Source organism: Natator depressus, chromosome 6 (genome assembly GCF_965152275.1).
Source record: "Natator depressus isolate rNatDep1 chromosome 6, rNatDep2.hap1, whole genome shotgun sequence".
NCBI classification, from domain to species: domain Eukaryota; kingdom Metazoa; phylum Chordata; order Testudines; family Cheloniidae; genus Natator; species Natator depressus.
The window spans coordinates 70,668,809-70,694,236 of NC_134239.1; the positions used below are offsets into that span (position 1 = coordinate 70,668,809).

Sequence of the window (25,428 nt, forward strand, 5' to 3'; positions counted from 1 at the left end):
AGGCTCTGCAGTTGGCAAGACATTTTCTTAGCTGTACATATGTTTAGATAAGGACTAACGGTTGTTATTAAGAATAATTACTTTTGTAATCAATACGAAAATCTTCAGTAAATTATAGTTAAGATTGTAAATCAGTATATATAATCTAGGGGGGTTCCATTAAATACCATTGATATTGGAAAGCCATGAACGTGAAGGTAGTGTTTAAAACCCCAAACAACAGATGTTGAGATGTATCAATGATATAGTTAAAAAGAAGCCCTTGAGGAATTCCACCATGATTTCAACAATTTCCATCCCACCATCAACCTCAGCCTGGTCCAGTCCACACATGAGATCCACTTCCTGGACACTACAGTGCTAATAAACGATGGTCACATCAACACCACCCTATACCGGAAACCTACTGACCGCTATTCCTACCTACATGCCTCCAGCTTTCACCCTGACCACACCACACGATCCATCGTCTACAGCCAAGCTCTGCGATACAACCGCATTTGCTCCAACCCCTCAGACAGAGACAAACACCTACAAGATCTCTATCAAGCATTCTTACAACTACAATACCCACCTGCGGAAGTGAAGAAACAAATTGATAGAGCCAGAAGAGTTCCCAGAAGTCACCTACTACAGGACAGGCCTAACAAAGAAAATAACAGAACGCCACTAGCCGTCACCTTCAGCCCCCAACTAAAACCCCTCCAACGCATTATTAAGGATCTACAACCTATCCTGAAGGATGACCCAACACTCTCACAAATCTTGGGAGAAAGGCCAGTCCTTGCCTACAGACAGCCCCCCAACCTGAAGCGAATACTCACCAACAACCACATACCACACAAGAGAACCACTAACCCAGGAACCTATCCTTGCAACAAAGCCCGTTGCCAACTGTGCCCACATATCTATTCAGGGAACACCATCACAGGGCCTAACAACATCAGCCACACTATCAGAGGCTCGTTCACCTGCACATCCACCAATGTGATATATGCCATCATGTGCCAGCAATGCCCCTCTGCCATGTACATTGGTCAAACTGGACAGTCTCTACGTAAAAGAATAAATGGACACAAATCAGATGTTAAGAATTATAACATTCATAAACCAGTCGGAGAACACTTCAATCTCTCTGGTCACGCAATCACAGACATGAGGGTCGCTATCTTAAAGCAAAAAAACTTCAAATCCAGACTCCAGCGAGAAACTGCTGAATTGGAATTCATTTGCAAATTGGATACTATTAATTTGGGCTTGAATAGAGACTGGGAGTGGCTAAGTCATTATGCAAGGTAGCCTATCTCCCCTTGTTTTTTTCCTACAAACCCCCCCCCCAAGACGTTCTGGTTAAACTTGGATTATTGCTGTGCACATTGTAAGATGAGCTATTGCCAGCAGGAGAGTGAGTTTGTGTGTGTGGTTTTTGGAGGGGGTGTGTGTGTGTGGGGGGGGGGGTGGTGAGAAAACCTGGATTAGTGCTGGAAATGACCCACCTTGATTATCATGCGCATTATAAAGAGAGGTTTCAAAGAGGGATGGGCTATTACCAGCAGGAGAGTGAGTTTGTATGTGTGTCTATGTGTGTGTGTGGGGGGGGGGGGAAGAGTGAGAAAACCTTGATTTGTGCTGGAAATGGCCTTCCTTGATGATCACTTGATGATCACTTTAGATAAGCTGTTAGCAGCAGGACAGTGGGGTGGGAGGAAGTTTTGTTTCATGGTCTCTGTGTGTATATAATGTCTTCTGCAGTTTCCACGATATGCTATGCATCCGATGAAGTGAGCTGTAGCTCACGAAAGCTCATGCTCAAATAAACTGGTTCGTCTCTAAGGTGCCACAAGTACTCCTTTTCCTTTTTCTTGATATAGTTAAGGTACTCTAAACCAGTGGTTCTCAAAGCCAGTTCGCCGCTTGTTCAGGGAAAGCCGCAGGGCAATGGGGGCTGCTGGAAGGGCTGCCAGCACGTCCCTTGGCCCTCGTCGCTTCCCGCGGCCACCATTGGCCTGGAGCGGCAAACCGCGGCCAGTGGGAGCCGCATTCGGCCAAACATGCGGACGCGGCAGGTAAACAAACCGGTCCAGCGTGCCAGGGGCTTTCACTGAACAAGCGGCGGACCAGCTTTGAGAACCACTGCTCTAAACAGCCTTAACTCTGACCTTCCCTAACACCACAGAGTATCGTCGTTACTCTGGATACTTTCAATGTAGTATAAATTAGCCTGTACTGTACTAAGTATCACACGCTTAACTAGTTAACAGTTCATATAATGAAAAACAAATCCTTAATGCTGTTCATAGCATACAGAAAAAAAAAACCCTTCTGATGTTTCAATAAAAATACATGTACAATTAAATAATACTTTGCACTTATAAATCTCATTTACAAAATTTCAGCTGAGGATCTCAAAAACACTTTACAAGCATTAACGATTTAACCTTCACAATCTCTCTGTGGCTAGGAAACGTTTAAGAGACACCTGACGAACACAAGTGACTTGCTCAGTATCACACAAGGAGATAGTGATACACTTGGGAATAAAAACCAGGAAACCTGATCCCCAGCCCTTGTTCTAACTAGTAGGTGATGCTGCCTCCTGGCAGAGGGATCTGTATCCTGGAGGGACGCGCACACACACACTAGGGAACCCAGCTGCAGACAATGACATGCAGGCTGAGCGGGGACTGCGGTGGCTGTAACTGTGAGCACTGAGGTTCCGAGTAACTCGCTCCCACGTGAAGCTAGTCCGCCAAAGCGTTGCAGCGCCTCAGGGGGGTGCGGAACCTTTGCGACGCGGCCAGGGTTCCCCTGACGGGGGCTGAATGCGGCGGACCGGGTCGCTGGAGGCTGAGCTGCCTGTGGTAAGGGGGTAGCCTGTGGTTTCTGGTGTCAGGTGAGGCCGTTGGGGGGGGGGGGGGCGTGGTTGTCCTACGGCGGGCTCGCTTGGGAGCGGCGGGTGGCCAACCTACCCCCGGGGAGTGGGGCTGGTCTGCGGGGAGGAGGTTCCTGCCTGGCATAGGCCCGTTTCTCCTTAGCACCGATCAGCGCCCCCAGCCTGGTGTTCTCCAATGAGCTGGTCTGGGGAGGCTGCTGCAGGCGGGCGCCTTGTGACAGTCACCGCGTCGTGACATGATGCTGCCGAGCTAGCCCTAGAGAAGCGTCCAGGGCCGCTGTAATCATGTCTGGAAACGGTGGGGTTGGCCCCTCAGAGGTAAATGGCGGAGCTCCTTTGTGCTATGTGTCATGTCCCCCCACGCCCTCACACATCAGGGGGATTCGAGAAAACAACCTGTTAATTAGGGCAGAGCTTAAGTGAGTGCATATATGAGTGCAGAGGGGAGCATGGTGGGAGCGCTTCTGTGTTAAGGGGGGGTGAATGCATGGGCATTATTCAGCTCTGGGTGCATTTGTTTATAGTCACAAAATGCTGCAGATTCGGTAGAACCCCAGCTCTTCAAAGGTCTCTGAGGACCCCTGGAGACTAGGCAGTGAGGTGCCTGCCAAGGCAAACTTTAAAGGTTACCTGCAAAGAAGAATAAATTGGGCTTTTGCTCTGATTTGCTTCTCTGTGATCTATATAAAGGACTGAATGGCTTTTTTTTTAAGATTGTTTTTCACTCCTCCCCTTCCCTGCTTGTGTTGTAGTTTAGAAATCTGGGTTCTGCTTCCACTGAAAATTCTATGATGACCAGAAAACTAGTGAAATGGTGACATCACAAAGGTAAAAAGAGTAAAAATTGAGTCCCTGAGAGAAGGGATTTTTAGTCAGACTGTTTAAAACTCTCTTTTGAGTTGTTTTAACATCTGTGATAAATTAACATTTTGGAAAAAGGATGTCTTTGCTAAAGAGTAAAAGAGCCCTCCACTAATATATGTGCTGAAATCTGACTTTACTTATAAAAATTTATGCAAATAATTTCTACTTAACTGACTAAATTGAAGTTCTATAACAGTTAAGTTTTATCAGCACTCTGTCTCTTAGATCAGTGTTTACGTGCTTTTAAAGTGGAGATCAGAACTGTAATGTAATTTACAGAATGAATAGTAAATTTGCCAATCCATCTCTCTCCAAAGCCTATGAGGGACCAGAATAAATCTATGTTGAGCCTGGCCTATTAATCTTCACTGCACTTTGGAAGGGCTGAGGTCTGCATAACATTCCTAGGACTGTCAATTCTCTTTTAGTTAGTAACTGTACTTTGTTTTAGGGAGGATCTTTACTTCATCCCTTGCCCGCAGGGAACTGCAAAACTTGAGCGCTTTCCTTGCCAGCCATTCTGATTGAACAGTAGTGTGTGTGTTTATGGGGTGGGAATTCCTTGTCCTGAAAATGATTTTAGGCTACAACACGTATCCCTTGGTCTGTCAAGAAGCAAACATGGGACATGAGAATAACAATAATGCTACAGTCTATTTCTCCACTCTCATAGCAGTTATGTGCTGGATAAGCAACACTTTCTTCTTTTTTTGACACACATGTTCTTCTGTCATGCTTTCTAATCTTTGGTCTGCTACTGCCTGCCTGGACATATCATTGGTTAGGTGGCAGACTCCCACAGGACAACTAGCAACAGCTGCTTCAGAGTAGCACAGTGCTAGTGTTGAAGCTGGCTGTAGAGGCAAATGGCAAACTAATTATAACTGATCTAGTTTCCTGATGCAGTCAGTACTACATGTAAAGTGCTTCTGTGCTTGAGTTAGTTGCTCCTTTGTAACTGCTTCTGACACTGCAAGGAAAGGAGAAGAAAAAGGGGAAAAGAGAGGAAGAAAATGAGAAGGACTGGAGGATAAGCAAATGCAGAGGGTTGGAGATAAGAGTCCTGCTGATGTTCCACAAAAAATTTTAACTTTGAATTATATGGGACATCAACCTTCAGAAGAAACTCTGGAGTAGGGAAGTTGGACTTTTGAATTAAGAATTCCCATGGGGAAAGAACAAGTACAACTGTTGAGCATTATTGGCACTTTGATAATATTTATCTTGAACACCTTTCTTACACTATTTTCTCTGGGATTTTATTTTAAAATGTCAGGTCAATTTCTATAGCAAGTCCAATCCAGTCCAGTTTTACTTGTCTGAAATTATAATAGCCAATACATGGGGCTGTGAACATTAGGGATGTGAAATAGAGGGAAAAGTGTGTGGGTGGGGGGTAGGGTAGCCGTCTAAAAAGAATACAGAGAACATCCTTTCTTCTCCTAAGGGGAAGATTGTCATACTACTTCGGGGTGGAAGCTTTAAAAGCATTTTTGGGAATGTTTTCGGATGCAATCTGCCATCTTAAATCCTCCAGCCAATTTAACTCTTCCTGGCATTTCTATGGTGGTAGCCTAAATGTGATCTGTTAGGTATGCAAGGTGGGTGAGTGATGCTTAATAATGACAGGCAGAATGAGGGAAGGTACAGTATGACTGCTTAGACTTTCTGCATATTTGCATCTGAAAGGTCATAACTGAATGCCTTAGCAGTCCATATGGCATTATGGTTCAGCTGCTGTGCTCTTCCCTATGGACTGATCTACACTTAAAATGCTACAGCTACGCTGCTGTAGTGCTTCAGTGTAGACACTGCCTATGCCAACGGGAGGGATGCTCCCATTGACATATACAATCTACCTCCCCAAGAGGCAGTAGCTAGGGCCATGTCTACACTAGATAGTTTACAGCAGCACAGCTGTAAGATCTCTTGTGCAGCCGCTTTATGCTGATGGAAAAGAGCTCTCCTGTCAACATAAATTACACCACCCCCAATGAGCAGCAGTAGCTATGTCAGTGGGAGAAGCGCTCCTGCCAACATAGCGCTGTCCACACCGGTGCTTATGTTGATGTAACTTAAGTTGCTCAGAGGTGTGAAAAAACATAAGTGGCATAAGTTATGCCAATATAAGTGGTAGTGTAGACATAGCCTAGGTCAACGGAAGAATTATTCCTTCAACCTAGTGCTGTCTACACAGTGGGTTAGGTGGGTTTAGCTAAATTTCTCAGGGATGTGGATTTTCACACCCTAAGAGATGTAGCTATACTGATGTAAAATTCTGTGTAGACCAGGCCTATGCCTCTTACTGACTCTGCCACGTTCCCCGCAGGGAAGAATATTGTGCAGATGAATTATGGGCTTTTCAGTTTTTCCATATCTGGCATTTGATACTGTTGGAGACAAGATACCACAGGGATTTTCAAACTTCATTGCATTGCAACCCCCTTCTGACAACTAAAATTACTACATGACCCCAGGAGGGGGGAACTGAAGCCTGAGCCAAAGCTCGAGCCCCATCGCCCCGAGTGGGGAAGAGGAGGCAAAGCGAAAGCCCAAGTCCCGCTTCCCCAGATGGGGAGGCCAAAGCTGAAGCCCAAGGACTTCAGCCCCAAAAGGAGGCCTGTAACCTGAGCCCTGCTGCCCAGGGCTGAAGCCCTCGGGCTTCAGGTCTGGCCCTGGGTCCCAGCAAGTCTAAGCCAGCCCTCGCGACCGTGGGTGCCGACTCTGTGGGTGCTCTGGGGCTGGAGCACCCACAGGGAAAAATTAGTGGGTGCTCTACACCCACCGGCAGCCAAGCTCCCCTCCCCGCTCCATCTCACCTCACCTCACCTCCTCCCCTGAGCGCGCAGCGTCCTCGCTCCTCCGCCTACCTCCCAGCACTTGCCACTGCAAAACAGCTGTTTCGTGGCGTAACAAGCTCTGGTGGGGAGGGGTGAGGAGTGGGAATGTGGTGCGCTCAGGGGAGGAGGTGGGGAAGAGGCAGGGCCGGGGTGGGGATTTGGGGAAGGAGTCCAATAGGGGCAGGGAGGGGGCGGAGTTGGGGTGGGGACTTTGGGGAAGGGGTTGGAATGGGGGTGGGAAGGGGTTGGAATGGGGGTGGGATGGGGCGGGAGGGGGCAGGGGTGGAGTCAGGGTTGGGCCAGGGGCAGAGTGGGGTCGAGCACCCACCGGCACCAGAAGAAGTCGGCGCCTATGCTGGCGATCCCATTAAAATGGGGTTGCGACCCTCTTTGGGATCCTGACCCACAGTTTGAGAACTGCTGAGATAGAAGATGAGATGGGCCATTGCTGTCCTAGTATGGAGTTCCTGTTTTTTCCCACGTTAGATACCAGATTGCTTCAGTTACTGGAATGGCCAACATCGGATCATATTATCAGAACAAAGGTTACAAGGGATGTCGGACTGAATCTGGTCTTTCATAACATTTGTTCCATGACTTCTTTAGATGAGGTTGTCGTCTTCTTCAGGATTGTCTTTTAACTTGTGCCTAAATAAGGGATGTAAAGCGGGGGCTGAGCTATTGCACTACAAGGTCTACCTTTGTCAAGTGACCTTCTCCTGTCCTGTGACAGAATTCAACATACTGTGGTATCTGGGTACCACTGACCTTAGAGTCTGAGTCCCAGTCTTCATGTTAATAGCTAGGCTGTGAATATTTCTATGCAATTACATATCTGCAGTTCTCCTTTCACTTCCTGTCAGGCTATGGTGCACATATGTAGTGATTATTCCCAGACATATAGTTATCTTGAAATTGTGTTCAGATTTGTTAATTAGAATTCAGGAGTCCTCTAACAGTTATGGTAGGGTATTTAGGAGCTATTTATACAAAGAGATGAAATGTGTATTTTTTGAGCTAACATGCCTTTTTTTTTTCTTTTCTTTTTTTTTCTCCTTTCTTCGGTTCTCTCTTTTGCTTAGAGTATTCCCTGCACACTAAGTTCCATCCAGCTACAGAAACTTTTCAACTTTTAAAAATATTTTATAAGAAATTATGTGGTTGAGTTGTCAGACATGAGCATCTTTCAGTCTGTGAGTTTCAGGTGGGATGCCTTTGATATGAACTCTAAAATAAATGCAGTAATAAATTGGAAAATTAATAGTCATTGAGATGGATAATAACATACGTAAGTTAAAAAAAAAAAAAAAAAAAAGTGAGGTGGAAATTCCCTTTGCATGAAACCTAGTAATTTAATCTGTACTTAGTTGTCCTAAAAACACTGTTTACTACATGATGATTCCATAACTGGTTTGGGTCAAAATTGTTCACAAAATTCTGTTCACACAATGCTTTAAAGCAGGGGTTCTCAAACTGGGGGTTGGGACCCCTCAGGGGGTCGTGACGTTATCACATGGGGGGTCGTGAGCTGTCAGCCTCCACCCCAAACCCCGCTTCGCCTCCAGCATTTATAATAGTGTTAAATATAAAAAAATGCTTTTAATTTATAAGGGGGGGAGGTCGCACTCAGAGGCTTGCTGTGTGACAGGGGTCACCAGTACAAAAGTTTGAGAACCGCTGCTTTAAAGGTGCACCATCAACTTGAAAATTTTATATCTCTTTGTAAAAGTTGTATCTACTGTTGTTACAAGTAGCACCTGAATTTACTATAATGGAAAGAGAATAAATGGGGAAATATCTTTCAGTTGATTTACTTTATGCATTTGACAGTACTTTGTGTAAGTCAGTCATTTTCTCCTGTTTGTGTGTGTCTTCAACACAACAAGGGCAGGCAAAAAGTATTTAAAAATTAGGAAAATGTCACTGTAAATTCACAAGAGGGCTCAGCAGTTGTAGTACCTGAAACTACTTTTAACTCATATTTTTTGAATTGACTGGATTTCAAGTTGGTGTCCCTTTTAAAATAAACTTGCAAGAATGCTTTAGGTATAGCTTCTCTAATTGTTCCTTCTCATTACAGGTGGAGGCAAGCTACATTAACCAAAATAGGATCTATCTAGGTGGTTTTTTTTGAAGAATTTGTTTCCAACCTGATAGTTATCTTAAGGAATTCTGATTATTCTTCAACCTTGTTTATTATTATGGCTCTATCTTTTAAACTGCTGGACAGTATCTTTCTTTCTAGTAGGTGCCATAGGCTAAATGCCTTGCATCCTTTGCTTGGACCTCTCTTCACTGATTGCATCTCAAAATTGTACAGTAGCTATAGGAGACCAGGGACATCCCCTGATAACACTCCACCTTGGAAGATGAATTTCAGCTTTGAGAAGGGTGTGGATGGAATTAAGAAACATTTTGGTGTCCTAAAAAAGGAGTTGGTGGATCACTGGAAAGGGCCTGAGGGCTATCGTTTAGACGAGTACTTGTTGGAACAGACTAGAGTGGTCTGGGAGTTTCGCAGCCAGAAAGATTTAGATGAGTGGTTGATTTCTTCTGATGTAGAGATCGGAGGGAAAAGTGAAGCCTACCTAAAACTGGGTAAGAATAATCAGACTGCTCTGCTATATGGGACCCTCAATACTGAAGCACCTCGTGATGGGGAGACAGAATACAGTGGATATTGCGCAATGAGAGCCAAACTGCCAAAGGTGAGTATAACTTAGTGACTTAAGTTATTAACATTGTGTTGAATCAGTCAGCATTTCTCTGCAATCAGGACTGGAGCAGTAGAGACTTGGGTGGAAATTCTCTCTCTAGAAGAATACCTTATTGTGTCATGTTTAATTTAAATGAGGAAAGAAAACAAATGCTCCCTGATGCAAGAAAAAGAGAAACAGGCTGAAGTTACATACTATGCATCCAAGTCTTATTGCACAAAATTGACTTCATGCCACGCCCAACTGGAGAAACCTCTGCCCCTTGGGTACTCGTTCTTCTGAATATGAATAACTGATGTGTTTACTTGGCACGGTGCAGGGAGCTTACAGATGAACTTTCACTATTCCACACATTTCACAGTCTGTCCATTGAATAAAAAAAGCAAAGCTCATACTATTGCTTTTTACTGGTATTAGCTAATTAGGTTTCTGAATTTAAATTTATAACAACTTAATGTGTCAATTTGACTAAAACAAAGGCAGCCTTTCACCTAGGATCAGAACCTCTTGAGAATTTAAAAGGAAAATCTATTGTCCTGTGTTTTACGGCTGTATAACTGCTTGTCAAACCAGCCAGAATAAGTGGTCTTTTACTTGTTGCAAATGTATCAGAGCATCTGAGGGAATGAGACACTACTGCATCAATCCATTTAGTGATGTAATTGTTGCCCTGCTCTGTGAGCAGGCTCAATGAAGCCTTATCTCAGGGCTAGATCTTCCTTTTCAGGAAAGAAACAAATGACTTTTTTTTTATCAGCATAAAGTGGGTTTCCTACTGCACCTTGATAACTGAGTAAAAGACAACCTTGTGTATGGTCTCCCCACAAACCAAAGATCTCCTGCAACAAAGTTTTGTATCCAGAATTGGTTTGTTTTAAATTATTGGTTTAGTGACTAATCTGGACACTAATCTGTGTTCCCCCAGAGTCTCATTCATCTCAGTGGGGCTCCTTGTAGGTGCTTGGGTCTGCCTGTGTGGAACAAGTTGTAAGATCAGGGCTGCATCTTATAAAATAAAGGTGATGAAATAGGGAAGGTGTGCAAGAGTCAGAGGAATTGGACATTTATATGGATAACAAGGGTGTTAGCATCTAATACATTTTGGAAAGGATGGTAGTTATATAAATGCTAGTTTCAAGGCTCAAGCTAATTTTTATTCGGGATTAGAACGAGACTTTCATAGGGGGCTATTACCAGCAGGAGAGTGGGGTGGGAGGAGGTATTGTTTCATGGTCTCTGTGTGTATATAATGTCTTCTGCAGCTTCCACAGTATGCATCCGATGAAGTGAGCTGTAGCTCACAAAAGCTCATGCTCAAATAAATTGGTTAGTCTCTAAGGTGCCACAAGTACTCCTTTTCTTATAGGGGGCAGGGTGTCCCACATCTGCCATCTGTGAGGTTTCTTGCACCTTCCTCTGAAGCATGCTGGGCTAGATGGAGCATTGGTCTGATGTAGTATGGCACCCCTTTTTATGTGTGGAAGTAAAAACAGATGTTAGGTCTGCTGCCTTTGAGAGTGTAATCTGGTGCTGGAAATGAAGTCTCACTTGTTGTTGTGATTGAAGAAACAGCAAGCGTGAATCTTTAGACCAGTGGTTCCCAAACTTGTTCCATCGTTTGTGCAGGGAAAGCCCCTGCTGGGCCAGACCGGTTTGTTTACCTGCCGCGTCCGCAGCTTCGGCCGATTGCGGCTCCCAGTGGCCGCGGTTTGCTGCTCCAGGCCAATGGGAGCTGCTGGAAGCGGCGTGGGCTGAGGGACGTACTGGCTGCCGCTTCCAGGAGCTCCTATTGGCCTGGAGCAGCGAACCACAGCCACTGGGAGCTGCGATCGGCTGGATGCGGCCGGTAAACAAACCGGCCCAGCATGCTAGGGGCTTTTCCTTCATCAGTGGTGGAACAAGTTTGGGAACCACTGTTTGAGCATTCAGTCCCATTTGAGGCCTGTAACACATTACCGAAATTCTGTGTGACTGATAGCGTAGTGGAAGTCACTCACTCTAGCTTTCCTTATCCTCCAGTTTCCAGTAGGTCACAGCAGATAGCTTGGATAAGGAGAGTGCCCAGAAAGGGGAAATTGATCAAAGTGGTGGTTACCTGTGGTCTTCATAGTAGTAATTCTCATTGAAATATTGAGCTGCAGTAACATGCTTTATTTATAACTTCTAGGGAGCATTTGAAAGGAAGAAGTATTATGATTGGTCAAACTTCAATAGTCTGTATTTACGCATTCGTGGTGATGGTCGACCCTGGATGATAAACATCTATACAAACCCATACTTCTCCCACCAAAAGGATGACCTGTACAATTACTTCATATTCACCCGAGGGGGTCCATACTGGCAGGAAATTAAGGTAACTTTGAATATTTCCTTGGGACTGAGGAAGATTAATCCTCTTCAGTACTGTATTGCTTTAAAGATTGCTGCATTTATGCATACTTAGTTCTTTGGCTTATCAATACTGACAGAAGCTCCCCCAACAGCTATTCTTTTTCTATTGAGAAAATAGCTAGCTTATATAATTCTGTCTAGTCACAGGGTCAGGTCATGGAGTTCCACAGGGCAACCAGCAACAGTCACCACAGAAGAGTATAGGGCTGGAGCTGGCTTCAGAGGGAAACAAAGAATAAGTTTGATCTGGTCCGTCTTCTGTGTATTAACTCCATGTGTATGACTGGCACTATTGCAGGAGCCAGACAGAGCATAAAATGGGTTATTAAGCCTTTTGGGGGAAGTGGTTCTTCTAGTATTGTATGTGTACATGTAAAACTAAAGTCCGTATTCCTTATTGTCAGATTCCATTCTCCAAGTTCTTTCTCTCAAGCCGGGGGAGAATCCAGGATGATCAGCACCCCCTCTGGTTAGATAAGGTAAGTTGTTTCTGCACTTTATACTACTGAAATTCTCATTAAATGATAGTAACTGTGTAAGTGAAGACCATTTAAAACTCTTCAAGGTATCCAGAGCTATATGAGCTTGAAATTGCAGTATTTTTTCTCCACAGATATTTAATATATCTAGTTTCTCACCTTTCCTCTTAATATTCCAAATTTAATTAAAAATCTCTTATCTAAACCAGTGGTCTCCAAACTTTTTTGATCGTGCACCCCTATCGGTAAAAAATTTTTGAGCACGTACCCCCAGTATATGTATATATTATATACATGTACTACTGTACTAATATAGGGTGTAAATTATAAAACATACACAAAAAATAGAAATTAAACGATGATATTAAGATGAAATAAATAAAAAAATTAAAAATATTTAACAGTACAAAACCCCTTTTTGCTCATTAAAAAAATTATTATTAATTTAGTGAGCAATGTGATTGAATAGGCTTTATTATTTTTGAAAATCTTGGCTTAACACTTGGTGATATAGCAGGCGCTCAGGGTGGGAGTGCAGGGTGTGGGAGGGCGCTCAGGGTGGGGGTGCGGGAGGAGGCTTAGGGCTGGGGCAGGCAGGGGGTGCAGAGCACTTACCTGGGGCAGCTCCTGTTTGGTGCAGGGGGTGTGCGGGTGGCTCTGTGCAGCACCACCCCCGTGGCCACGATTCTGGGAGCTGTCCCCCCACCGTGGCAGGCAGGGCCACCCAGAACGCAGGGGCTTCAGGGCCCTGGGCTTGGGGGGCCCCGGGGCCCTGGCCTGCAGCTCTAAAGCCCCTTTTGGAATGCGGCCCTGCGAGCACGGGCCAGAAGACTCAGGAGGAGCTGGGGCAGCCGCGCAGCCAGTGGCTGGAGAGAAGCAGCGCTTTCCCCTTCAAAGCGCCGCTTCTCTGCGGCCGGCTTTGAAGGGGAAAGTGCCGCTTCTTTCCGGCTGCTGACTACCCCTGCTCCTCCATGGGCCGAAGGACTCAGGCCTGCCCCTCCCCCCCACTTTTTTCCCCCCTCCGGCGGTGCTGCTCCTGCTGTGCAGCCTTTTTGCTCTGGCGGTGCGCCTCCTGCTGTACCCCCCCCCAATCAATCGTCTTGCGCACCCCCCTTTGGAGACCACTGATCTAAACAAATTTGAAGAGATGTGGTTACTAAGAATCAGTTGACAATTTATTGAGGCTTTCAGGAGAGCCTTGAAAAACTAGTGATGAGAAGAGGCAAAGTCCTGCATTTAGACAAAAAAACGTCAAAGAAAAGTAGATCTAAATGGTCAATTATGGCAAGAAAGTGGGGTGTACTAGGACAGGTATTAAATATGTATTAGCAACCTCAAAAAGGCGAGCAGTGAGGTGATAATTTGTTGCTCACAATTCTTTAGGATAGGCAAGACAGAAGAAACCAAAAGCTAGGTGAATGGGTAACACTGTAGCATATGAAATTCACTGTTGGCAAATGCAAGGTGAGAGACATTGGAAGCAATGGGCTATTTGTACACCTTACTGGGTTCTAAGTTAACTCACGAGAATGCTGGTCATCATTGAGGACTGGTCAATGTACAGTTTGTCAAAAGTAAGCAAACAATGTAAGGAGAAGAGTCATTTTATGTAGTACCCATTACATAAATCAATGTTATGTACTCACCTGGAATACTGGGTTCAATTTAAGAACCCGGTTAAAAAAATAGATAGGGGGTTCAGAGAGGGGTGATGAAAGTGATTAACAGCATGAAAACACTTCAGTAGTAAGAATGAAGAAATTGGAACTGTAGATGAGACATGGTAAAGGTATACAAAAGAGCAATTGATAGAGTAGGTAAATCAGATATAAGAACAAGGAAAATTCAATGAAATTAAAGCTTAAATACAAACCTAATAGAATACTCAACATTACCCTGTCAGACTCCTTACCACAAGATATCACTGAGACTACAGGCTTAAGGATCAAAAAAGTATTATACCTTTTGTACAATTAATGAGAACATCCAGAGTTACATTAGTGAAGATTAAAAATAAAACCTAAAATCTTGTAAGAGAGGCTTTACATTTCAGGGCATTAGCCACCCTCTGTTTGATGAGGGCCAGAAAGAAACTATCAGAGTAACATAAGCCAGAATTGGCTACTACAAAATTTCATGCACTTTCCTTGGTCTGATTGGGTATGGGAATTCTTGTGTGTAATACCTGACATTTCCTCGTTACATCCCCCCCTTCCGCAATGGCCTCCATCCTTTTTTTTTGTTTTTTTGTTTTGTTCCATCCAAATTTTTGTTTGTGAAAACCTTTAGCAGGCTACTTAAGTTTGAAATCCTAAATTACATGGAAATAGTCATTATGTCAAATGGGAAGTTTGCCGTGAATAAATGTCTGCATATTTAGCAGTATACTTAAAGGCAGAATCAGAGAAATATGCAGCATTGAAGAATTTCCTGGGTTAAAAATTCCAGGGCTTTTCCAGGATCAATAACACACTCCTTTTTCCATATAGCTCAACATAGTTCAAAGACTTTAGAAAATACACAAGGGCACATTATATCACTCTTAATCCCATTCTGTAGTATTAATCCAAAGTGTTTCAGGAGTTAATTTTGCTGTAGCAGTGTTGCACATTTGAACAGATTCCTGTTGTAACATGAATATGCTTGTGTGGTCAATGCACTGTATGGAGAACATGGAAAAGTTTCCTAGGCTTTACTACCTCTAATCTCCCCGTTACTTGAAACAATATACAAATGAATAACCAATTTCTTTTATCAGATTAGTACTGTTGGATTCACACTGGGAGACAAGGCAGATGGCCCTTTCCAGCTGGAGATAGACTTTATTGGATTGCTGAATGACAGAGCTCATACAGAGGAATTCGCCTATGAAACATATGAAAGAAATCCCAAGGTGTAGATGGGCCTGCAATCCTGTGGAACCTGCTTCAGTAGCTCATTTTATTAAATATTTATACACCATGTTAAACTTGAGTTTCTTCATGCATGATGGAGGTGGGAGTTCACATAAATATTAAAGAGTAACTGCATGAAGTGAGTGGGATGGACTCCATAATAAACTGAGCAGACTTGCAGCTTCAGAACATATGGTATTAAAGGTTTCCTGTGGTTTCTAACAGCCAGTTGCAGAAGTCCACTGTGAAAACAGACTATATGAGATAGTTTCAAAGCGAATCAGGGTCCAGTAGTGCAAAGTTATGTTAGAAACTGCTGTCTGGATATATTGTTCAGGCACATGCCTACTCGTTAGAGGCAGTTTCTATCCCAAAACTGACACTAGGATTCTCTAGAGTGGGGATTCAAAAGCTGGGAAAGGCCTACACATCTTAATTTATACAACATGTAGCAGGGTGTGGAGGTGATGAGATTTTCCTGAAGAGGGTTTAGTTTTCAAAATGCATACATTTGTTTTAGGACAAGGAGTGCTGGGTTTCAGTTCTTCCATAATCCTGAGGAAAGGTTTATATTTAATAAAGGATTTCAATCAAAATAGTGTTCAAAAAGTGCTCAACTGAAAGTCTAGAGAGTTAGAACAGTTCAGATGCTGTACCTGCTTATATTCCGTGCCAGTTTGAGGCATATTTTCCTATTCAAGTGTCTTTCTCCCATTATGTCAGACTCAGACAGTAAACTGATAAGACCATACACAATATTGTCAAAAACAAAGTAACAGATATTCTGTAACATTATCCCTCTGTCCCTGCTAATCACTATCAGTAAGAGTGTTTCAAAACTCTAATTTAGGACATCCCAACAAGTGAACTGCATCAGTACAAGTGATTAGGTGGACCACGAAGCTTGGCAAATGGTAATACGTTCCTTTTCTTTAGTGGAAGAGAGGATATGACCTGTATGTATGAGCACATCTGGCAATTGCATACAGTTAAACTTTGTGTCTGTCTGTCTGTCTGTCTGTCTGTCTGTCTGTCTCTCTCTCTCTCACACACACACACACACACACACACACACACACACTAACAGCCATACTTATTATTTAAGTCATAAGCAACAGCATATAATACAAAAAAAAATTTATTTTCCCCAGTTAAACAGTATAAAAATTTATATAAAAAGCTTTTCTATTTCTGCATCTAATGTTTCAGCAAATATCACAGGAAAGGTTAAGCCTAAACACAAAAGTGAACCTATTACTTTGTAAATATTTGCTCATAAGTCCAAAGAGCTGTAATGAAATAGCAACTGCAGTGCCTCCTCCTCCCCCCACTCCCTTCCCCTGTGCTTCCAGTCCATTCCATGATGTTTAATGATAAAATCAGGATGATTTTTCTTTACATATTACCTTGGGAAATTGCTGATATTACTGCTACAGGCTTTCTAAATCTACTCTAAGTACATCATACCTCGAAAGAACTTGGTTTACTAATATAGAGTATCTTGTAAACACTTCAGACTAGACAACTGTTCTATTATGCCAAATTTTATCCTGTAGTAAACATGGAGAGGGACAAAAAACTTAATAACTGCTCTTCACATATCTGATTAGCAACCTACCAAGGTTTGTGTTAACCTCTACTTTTTTTTTTCCTATTTCATTCTAAAAGGGTACCATTATTTAGGGCTTTTAGTTCTCCAGAAAGCCCTTATAATATGGTTTTCCCTCTCCTAGAGATTGTTGTTTACTTCACAAAGGACTTAAATATAGGAAACCGCTCTAGCAATTGCTACTACGTATACCCTATTTTTCAGAGAAGTCTCCCAGTATCTTAAATTTATTGATAATGGAACATATTTGAAGTTATTTAGCATCTAGAGAAATATGCCCAACTGATAAGTGACTCAATGTGAAGAGGCTTCATGATTATTCCTTTAACATTTCCTCTCCCCCCCCGCCCCTTTTAATATCTCTTCAGTCTAATAGTTTTATGGAATCTGCTTACTTAGGAGAAAGCTTTTGTTCAAAATCTACAATCAAGAATATCTGGCCAATCTAAAACCTAACTGGATGAGTGGCTCCAAGTGATTTGAGATACTCTGGGGCTCTACTTAAAACATATTAAAAGATTTAGAGTATCAATATTTTATCCAACTTGTAAAATCACTAACAATGTTAAGCTCAGCAGCACTAAGAAAGCCTGTCCTACATGGCTAGTAACATCCAGTCAACTCAGGTGACCTGACTCATCCTTTAATGCACACATTACAACCAGAAATATTTACAAAGGTTGGAAAGATTTTTCCTGAGAACAGTATTTACAGTGAGTCCTTAAGAAGTTACTAAATTCCTCCTAAGCCATAGATAGTCCCCTGCGGGTTCCAAGCAGCTGAGCCTTTTTCTGCTTTCTGTCCTGCACATGCTTCTCACGCCTCCCTTCTCTGAAAGTGAAAAGAAAACAAATCACACTAAATCGGAGCAGGTGAGCAATTAGTTGCATAGGCACAGATAACTATATGCATAAGCAATCAGAAGGAATCTTTTAGGTTAGCCAGACTAGAGGCTCCCAGATTCGCTTAGTTGCACTGGCCATCTGCTCCATTTTTTACTCATTAGATTACATATAGAAATGTATGGCTGGAAGGAACCTCAAGGAGCCATCTAGTCCAGCCCCCTCCACTAAGGAAGGACCAAGTAAACAGAGGCCATCCCTGACAGGTGTTTGTCTAACCTATTCTTAAAAATCTGACTCTTATGAACTCTTTTGCAGAAGCACAGCCCATAAAACATACAGGTCCCACTATACTAGGCTACATCTTGAGCTGATCAACCTGTTAAAATCAAGGTGGGGCCTACCATGCTGGGACCTGTACTTTCCAGCAGTCACATTTAGCCTAGGTAGAGGGCAGCTGTGAGCTATACTTTGGTCATCCTGATGCTAAACATTTTGATAGAGATAGAAAAATTTCTCTAACATAAGTATGGTTAAGGACAGTGCATTTATTTAAAAGTGTTGGCTTGTCACACATTTAAGTCTTAGTGCTCTCCTACAGAGTTCTAGTGTTAAAATGGCACCTAAAACACCCTTGTACTGACCTGGTCTGGAGATGTGGCTGTTTGTAATCTTTTGTGTGTGAAGAGATGCTGCTATTCATAGATTTATTCAGGACAGTGTTTTCTTTTGAGTCACCCCAAGGTTTCAGTCTTCCTATATTGTAAGAAGCAAAAAAACCCAACAAAAAAACAGACCAGCTAGTTATTAAAATTTAGTATGTTGTTAATACTGGCATTCTTATCCTCAACTCTACAGATAACACAAGTTGCCTGACTGCATTTAAGATCAAGCACAAACACCCTGGTGAATTACATCAATCTGGGTACTAGCCAGCTATTTGGGGAGAGGGCTTTCTATTGGGGGTGGAAGAAGCCTCTGCTCAGAACCCTGCCTGTGGGGTAGTATTAATTGGGAACTACCCCATAATGGAGCCCTCTCTGCTACCGTGGAAGGCAGGGATCTGCCACGATGGTCTTTGGTCTGCAAAATCCTTCCCGTTTCTTAATCCACTGTGCCCTGTTTTAGAGGGAGGGGAAGTGGCCTGGTCCAGAAGAAGAGCAGCCTCAGCTCCCTGCCATCTGAGCAGAAAGCTCTGAGTGGGGCTGTCTTGCCAACACAGCAGCAGACTCTAGGGTGAGCAGAAAAAAAAAGGGTTACCAACCTTTCGTAACTGTTGTTCTCAGAGTTGTGTTGCTCATGTCCACTCCATTGTAGGTTTATGTGCTCACCACATGCACTGGTGCTGAAAGTTTTTCCCTCCGTGGTATTCATAGAGAACCAGCTCTGGTGCCCACTGGAGTGGTGCATGTATTCACTGGCATAAGGAGCGCCGCCAGCTTCTCCCTCCCTCAGTTCCTTCTTGCTGGAACTCCGAGGGAGGGGAAGGAGGGTGGGTCATGGAATGAACATTAGCAACACATCTCAAAGAACAGTTACAAAAGGTTAGTAATGGTTTTCCTTCTTCGAGTGATTGCTCATGTCCATTCCATTCTAGGTAACTCCTAAGCAGTACCTCTGGAGGCGGGCAGGAGTTCATGGATGTGTCAATTGCAACACAGCTCTGCCAAATTTAGCATCATCTCTGGCCTACTGGGTAATGGCGTAATACGTGGTGAACGTGTGTACCAAAGACCGGCTCGCAGCCCTGCAGATGTCCTGGACAGGGCCACGCACCAGGAAGGTAGCCGAAGACACTTGAGCTCTAGTAGAGTGAGCCTTTACTATTGGTGGAGGCACAGCCTGTGCCAACTTGTAACAAGTGCAGATGCAGGTGGTAATCCAGTTTGAAATCATCTGAGAGGACACCGGAAGGCCCTTCATCCTGTCAGCGATAGCAGTAAAAAGCTGAGTCAATCTGTGGAAGGGCTTGGTGCACTCCAAGTAGAAAGCCAGGGCACACCTGACATCTAGAGTGTGCAGGCATCTCTCCTCGTTGGTCGTGTGAGACTTTGGACAGAACACTTGGAGGAAGATATCCCGACTGACATGGAGGTGAGACACCACCTACAGCAGGAAGGCCTGATAGGGTCAGAGCTGAACATTGTCCTTCTAAAATACTGTATACGGGGGCTCCGAAGTGAGGGCTTTAATCTCGGAGACTCAACTTGCTGAAGTAATGCCTACAAGGAATGCAACCTTCCATAACAGGAGGAGGGGGAACAAAAAGCCATAGACTCGAAGGGTGGACCCGTGAACCTGGAGAGGACCAGGTTAAAAGGTCCCATTGGGGAACCAGGCTGGAAAGAGTCTTTCAAGAACCTGAGTCATCTCATGTGAGAATACAGATCTACCCTGGACACAGGGATGGAAGGCCAATATGGCTGCCAAGTGCACCTTGATCGAGGAAAAAGTGACACCCTGGTGCTTCAAGTGAAGCAGGTAATCCAGATGGGACTGCAGGGACGACTGGGTCGGGGAAATATTCCATTCCGACTCCCAGCAGGAGAAATGCTTCCACTTTTCCAGGTAAATCGCTCTGGTGGAGGGCTTTCTGCTCTCCAAGAGAGCCTGCTGTACCTGACTAGAGCAGGCTTGTTCCTCTAGGTTCAGCCACACAGCAGCCAAGCTGTGAGGTGGAGAGCGGCGAGGTTCGAGTGCAAGAACTGACCGTGATCCTGGGAGATAGGTCCGGGCAGTTGTAAAGTGTCCAGGTCCATGAGCATGCCGAACCAATGCTGGTACAACCATGATCCATGCCTTGTTCCTCTTGATCTTCAAGAGAACCTTGCTCATGAGTAGAATCAGCGAGAAGGAATACATCAGGTCCGCTGACCACGACAGGAGAAAGGTATCGGAAAGTGAGTCTCTGCCTAGGCCTTGCAGAGAGGAGAACTGATGACACTTTCTGTTCTGTCTGGTGGCAAACAGGTCCACTCGGGGAGCTCCCCACTTCTGGAAGAGTATCTTGACGACCTCTGAGTGAAGGGACCACTCATGGTGAGAGAAGAAGGACCTGCTGAGATGATCCGCCAGCGTGTTCAGGACGCCAGGGAGGAGCGAGGCTTCCAGGTGGATTGCATGCTAAATACAAAAGTCCCATAGACAGAGGGTTTCTTGACACAGAGCCAATGAATAAGCTCCACCCTGCCTGTTGACATAGATGATGGAGGCTGTGTTGTCTGTCAACACCTGCACCACCCGAGCAGACAGCTGGGGAGGAAGACGCTACAAGCCAGGCGGATGGCTCTGAGTTCTCTGATGTAACGTGAGATCCTCCCGAGACCATAATCCCCGAGTCTGCAGTGCATAGAGATGTGCTCCCCACCTGAGGTCAGACGCATTTGAAATCAGGGAGACTGTGGGTTGTGGGCTTGCGAACGGCACACCTTCCATTACCAGAGTTGGATTGGACCACTACTGCAGGAAGATAAATACCTGTGTGGCGGGATTGTGACAGTCTTGTCCAGGTAATATCTGGCCAGGGAGTAGACTGACACCAGCCACATCTGGGAGGGGAGGCAGCCTGAGTCTTGCGTGACGGACAACATACGTGCAAGCTGCCATGTGCCCCAGTAGTCTGAGGCAGACCCAGGCAGTGGCGAGTGGATGGGCCATGATGCTGGCAATCAGATCTGCCATTGCCCTGAACCTGGTCTCTGGCTTGGATAAAGTAGAGTATCTCTCCAACAAATTCTATCCTTTGGATCAGGATTAATGTTGATTATTGTTCATTTATCAACAGGCCTAAAGCTTGGCAAGTGGCCCACAACTTCTCAACATTGTGCTGGACCTGGAGCGGCCTTTGATGAGCCAGTCGTTGAGGTACTGGTAGATCTGGAACCTTGACGTCTGAGGTAGGCCGCTACCTCCAACATGCACTTCGTGAATACTCTTGATGCCTTTGCTAGGCCAAAGGGGAGCACGACATTGGTAGTGACTGGTCCCAACTATGAAATGTAGGAACCATCTGTGTCCTTGAAATATCGATATGTGAGTAGGCATCCTTCAGGTCAAGGGCGACGTACCAGTCTCCCAGATCCAGAGAAGAAATGATGGAGGCCAGGGATACCATGCGGAACTTCAATTTCTTCAGATACTTATTGAGGACCTGCAGGTCGAGGATGGGGTATACACCCCCTTTGGGATAAAAAAAAAAAAAAAAAAAGTGGGAATAAAACCCTTTTCCCCTTAAGTGCAGAGGAACATCCTCTACCGCTCCCACCTGCAGAAGGCCCTGCACCTCCTGAGCGAGTAGATGCCTGTGAGAAGAGTCCCTGAAGAGGGACAGGGAGAGAGAAGGGGGATAGAAATAAACTGAAGGGTATACTCCCCTGCTACTGTGCTGAGGACCCACTGGTCCAATGTTATAGAGGCCCAGGCAAGGAGGAAGGGAGACAGGCGGTTGTAAAAAAAAAACAAAACAAAAACAAAACGCCAAGCCATCAAAGGGAAGGTCCTGGATGGGTCGCTGAACCTCTGCTGACAAACCCCGACGACTGCAACCAGGATGCCCGCCTCATTGAAATGGCCGAAGTCATAGACCAGGACAAGGAGTCTACTGCATCTGAGGCTGCTTGCCTGCCCTGACTACCGCTCTGCCCTCCTCCAGAATAGCCAGGAATTCCTTCCTGGGCTCCTCAGGCAGCGACTCTGTGAACTTGGCCATCGACTGCCCAATGTTATAATCAAAGTGGCCAAGTAGGGCCTGATGGTTGGCCACTCTTAGCTGAAGGCTGGTTGTAGAATAAATCTTTCTACTGAAAAGATTGAGCCTCTTCACCTCCTTATTCTTAGGGGTCGATCCCGGTTGGCCTTGTCTATCGTGCTTATTGGCTGCTGACACTTCCAGTGAGCTTGGGGTGGGGTGTGTGTACAGATATTCAAACCCCTTAGCGGGAACATAGTACTTCCGCTCCATCCGGTTAGAGATGGGGGGCAGGGAGGAGCGGGTTTGCCAAAAGGGCTTTGATCAGTTTCACAACTCCCTTGTGTACTGGTAATGCCACCTTTGAGGGGGCTGCTGCACTCAGCACATCGAACAGGGAGTCCAAGGGCTCTGCCAGCACCTCGGCTTCCAGCTCAAGGTTTGAAGCCACCCTCTTCAAAAGCTCTTGATGGGCTTTTGCGTCATCCTGGGGGACCGTGTGAGAGGGCCCCGCTATCACCTCGTCAGACGAAGATGAGGAGACGGGTATAGGTGGGCCTTGTAACTCCACTGCCTCCGCCAGGGGAGCCTCAATTGGAGCTTTCTCTGACTCTGCTTCCAAGTCAGGGGGCGGGTGGGAGACTGTGACCGACTGTCTTTCCGATGCCCGAGACCAACTGATTCTCTGGCAATGGTTGGGGAAATGCCCAGAGGTTCCACAGGTGCCAGGGGGTTGGCAATTGGCCCTGGAAATGCCAGAAGGAAATGCCGATGGCCCCAGCGGCTGGCCTTGGCCCGTGTGTAGGAGTTCCTCCTTGCTTTCAGAGCCTGAAGACAGGGAGGCTTGTCTGGGGGGGACCAGGATGGGACTTATGTTGCCTGTCTACCCTGTTCCTGTCAGCTCTCTCTGTGGACCTCCACTGGGGAGCTGTACTGGGACGATGTCTCTTGGTGCCACGATTCCAGTGACTGGCGGCTGCGTTCAGTGACAGTACCCCAGCAATTGACGCCTCACGCCATGGGGGTGGTGCTGTTCTGTGGACCAGGAGTGAGAATGGGAATGAGAGGATTGATGTCTTGTAGACTGTCAACGCACCCACGGGGATCTGTACCAGTGAACTGGAGACTGGTGACAGGACTCTGCGGACCAGCGGACCAACCCTCCGGAATGGTGCCGCGAGCCTTATGACCGATTCGGATGCTCCAGGTGCTGGGGCTCTGGGGACCAGTGAGGCGCTTCCAAGGGTCTGTGCCAGACAGCAGGTGATTGATGCTAGGATCTCAGTGAACACAGCCTAGAGACCGGAGAACAACGCTGGGAACTCTGGCAGGTAAGCTGACCTGCATCCAGGGGCTGGTGGGCGGATCTTAAAGGGGGCTTGACAGCTCTGTCGGTGCTGGAACCAGGCCACCGTCTGTAGAGAAAGAGCTGCCCCTCACATAAGGGTCTTTGCTGTCCTCCAACTCTCTCCTTCCCTTTACGAGACACAAGAGAACACCCTCTCCCGGCCTTTCTTTGCTTTTCAGCTGGTACCAGGGATGGGGATTGGCGCCAGTCTGAGGTCGGTGCTGGCAGCACGCTCTGCACTGAGGCTTCAGTGCTCAGAGCAGAGTCCAATCTAGTCAGCTCCAATGCGAGTGCGAGGGCTGACTCCATAAGGAGCGCTCAAAGACAAATGTCCCACTTCTTTTTCGTTCGTGGCCTGAAGCTCTTACAGATGCGACACTTGTCGCTCACATGGGTTTCCCCCAAGCACTTTAGACATCTTTTATGGGGACCACTGACTGGCATAAGTTTCTTGCAGCAGTCACAAGGCTTGAAGCCCAGGGACTAGGGCCTGCCCCATCCCTAGGCTAAGTCCCATCCAGGACTAACCAACTATTACTAACTCTAACACAAAGGGAACTGTATAAACTATAAAAGTTTTTAACAACTATATACAAAAAGTTCACAACTAGACACAGTTGAGAGACGTAAGCTTGCGGAGGCAAGGAGACGTTCCAGCACTGTCACTGGCAGTAAGAAGGAACTGAGGGAGGGGGGAAAACCAGCAGCGCCCCTTACACTGGCACATATGTGCACCACTCTAGAGGGCGCCAGAACTGGTCTCCTACGGATACCACTGAGGGAAAAACTTCCGGGACTGGTGCATGTGGTGGGCACACACACCTACAAAGGAATGGACATGAGCAATCACTTGAAGAAGAACTTGATTTATGTGGGTCATATGTTTCTGTGGAGATGTCCCAAAACTGACTTGTTTTGTGTGGTGGTGGTGGTGGTGGTAAGAGGGCAGCATTAATTGGCAGCAGAGCTGAGTCAGTAGGAATCCAGTATCTATAGGCCCAACAGGAGGGGGTGTTTTTCAGCCTGGTGAATAGGTGTTTGACAGGGCTTGGGAAAAGTTGCCTGTTTATTTGAACTTGATGTTCTGATACCTAGAATGCAGTATGTCTAAACACTTAAGAAAAACTAGAATTCTTCTAGCAGCAAACAGAAAGAACCAGTCCAGCTGTTAAAAGCCCAGATTGTTTTACCAAAAGCCTCTCTGCTAGAGAACATACTTTGAATGGTTTAACTTCAGAGCACAAGCTATCATTTTTAAGGCTGCATCCCCATGTAGAGTGTGTGATCAGATATGGAATATGACAGAGCTGCTTTGTTGCTGCCCATAATGTAAGAATGCCCTCTTTCATAAGTTCAGTACTTGTGTCCCCCCTATGGAAATAGCACAAAGTCATAGTACCTCTGTGTGGCTGATATCCAAGTGGCCTTGACAGACTTGCTTTCAGATCAAATGTTGGCTTCTTGGTACTTGTGGGTTCTGCAGTCTGAGCTGCAAACTTGAACGGCGTAACAACTAAAAAGAAAACCAGGGTACCATGTTTAGAGAGAGGGAACAAGAGTTTCCAAACAGCCAAATTTAAGCAAACAGTTAGGAAACTGCACAAGGAGAGCACTACAACAGCCCAATTCTATAAGCCAGCCAAACCAAAGAACCATAGGGTCTTACAAACTACTAAGGATTCACACACTATAGAATGTACTCCACTGAAAACATATTTAACACATGGGATAACAGGGAAGAGGTTGAACAGTATGGGGCAATAGTGTACAAAGGACAGATGTGGAAGATCTCACACTTTTGGTTGGGTTTTAAGTAGATCGCCCTGGTGTGTAGCAGATCTGCTAAGCCATACATCTAGTCCAG

The 25,428-nt window shown here is 45.3% G+C and overlaps 2 protein-coding genes across 4 annotated transcripts in view; one reads left to right on the plus strand and one right to left on the minus strand.

The window, feature by feature from the left end:
• Window positions 1-2,619: 2,619 nt before the first annotated feature.
• NDUFAF1 (NADH:ubiquinone oxidoreductase complex assembly factor 1) lies at window positions 2,620-15,264 on the plus strand. 3 transcript variants are annotated; one of them, XM_074957060.1, is made up of 5 exons: window positions 2,620-2,893; window positions 8,678-9,305; window positions 11,482-11,667; window positions 12,110-12,184; window positions 14,943-15,264. In XM_074957060.1, the coding sequence occupies exons 2-5, from the start codon at window positions 8,799-8,801 to the stop codon at window positions 15,081-15,083; spliced, it is 909 nt and encodes a 302-aa protein (XP_074813161.1). In that variant the 5' UTR covers window positions 2,620-2,893; window positions 8,678-8,798; the 3' UTR covers window positions 15,084-15,264. The 3 variants fall into 3 exon arrangements, with proteins under 3 accessions (XP_074813161.1, XP_074813160.1, XP_074813162.1); XM_074957059.1 differs by having other exon boundaries at window positions 2,620-2,861; XM_074957061.1 differs by lacking the exon at window positions 2,620-2,893 and adding an exon at window positions 3,698-3,721.
• A 963-nt stretch (window positions 15,265-16,227) lies between these two features.
• Window positions 16,228-25,428, minus strand: part of NUSAP1 (nucleolar and spindle associated protein 1) — a 32,386-nt gene continuing 23,185 nt past the window's right edge. The window contains exons 10-12 of the mRNA XM_074955677.1: window positions 24,964-25,077; window positions 18,174-18,285; window positions 16,228-17,518 (exon numbers count right to left, since the gene is read on the minus strand). Coding sequence (XP_074811778.1) covers window positions 17,431-17,518; window positions 18,174-18,285; window positions 24,964-25,077 — 314 coding nt within the window. The 3' untranslated portion in view covers window positions 16,228-17,430. The remainder of the gene's footprint in view (window positions 17,519-18,173; window positions 18,286-24,963; window positions 25,078-25,428) is intronic.

Bases quoted from the DNA above. Each gene is read 5' to 3' on its own strand.
- NDUFAF1 (XM_074957060.1), top strand. From the start codon at position 8,799: ATGGCTCTATCTTTTAAACTGCTGGACAGTATCTTTCTTTCTAGTAGG. The intron at 9,306-11,481 runs GTGAGTATAACT...TATAACTTCTAG, and splicing joins TGAGAGCCAAACTGCCAAAG to GGAGCATTTGAAAGGAAGAA. The intron at 12,185-14,942 runs GTAAGTTGTTTC...TTCTTTTATCAG, and splicing joins ACCCCCTCTGGTTAGATAAG to ATTAGTACTGTTGGATTCAC.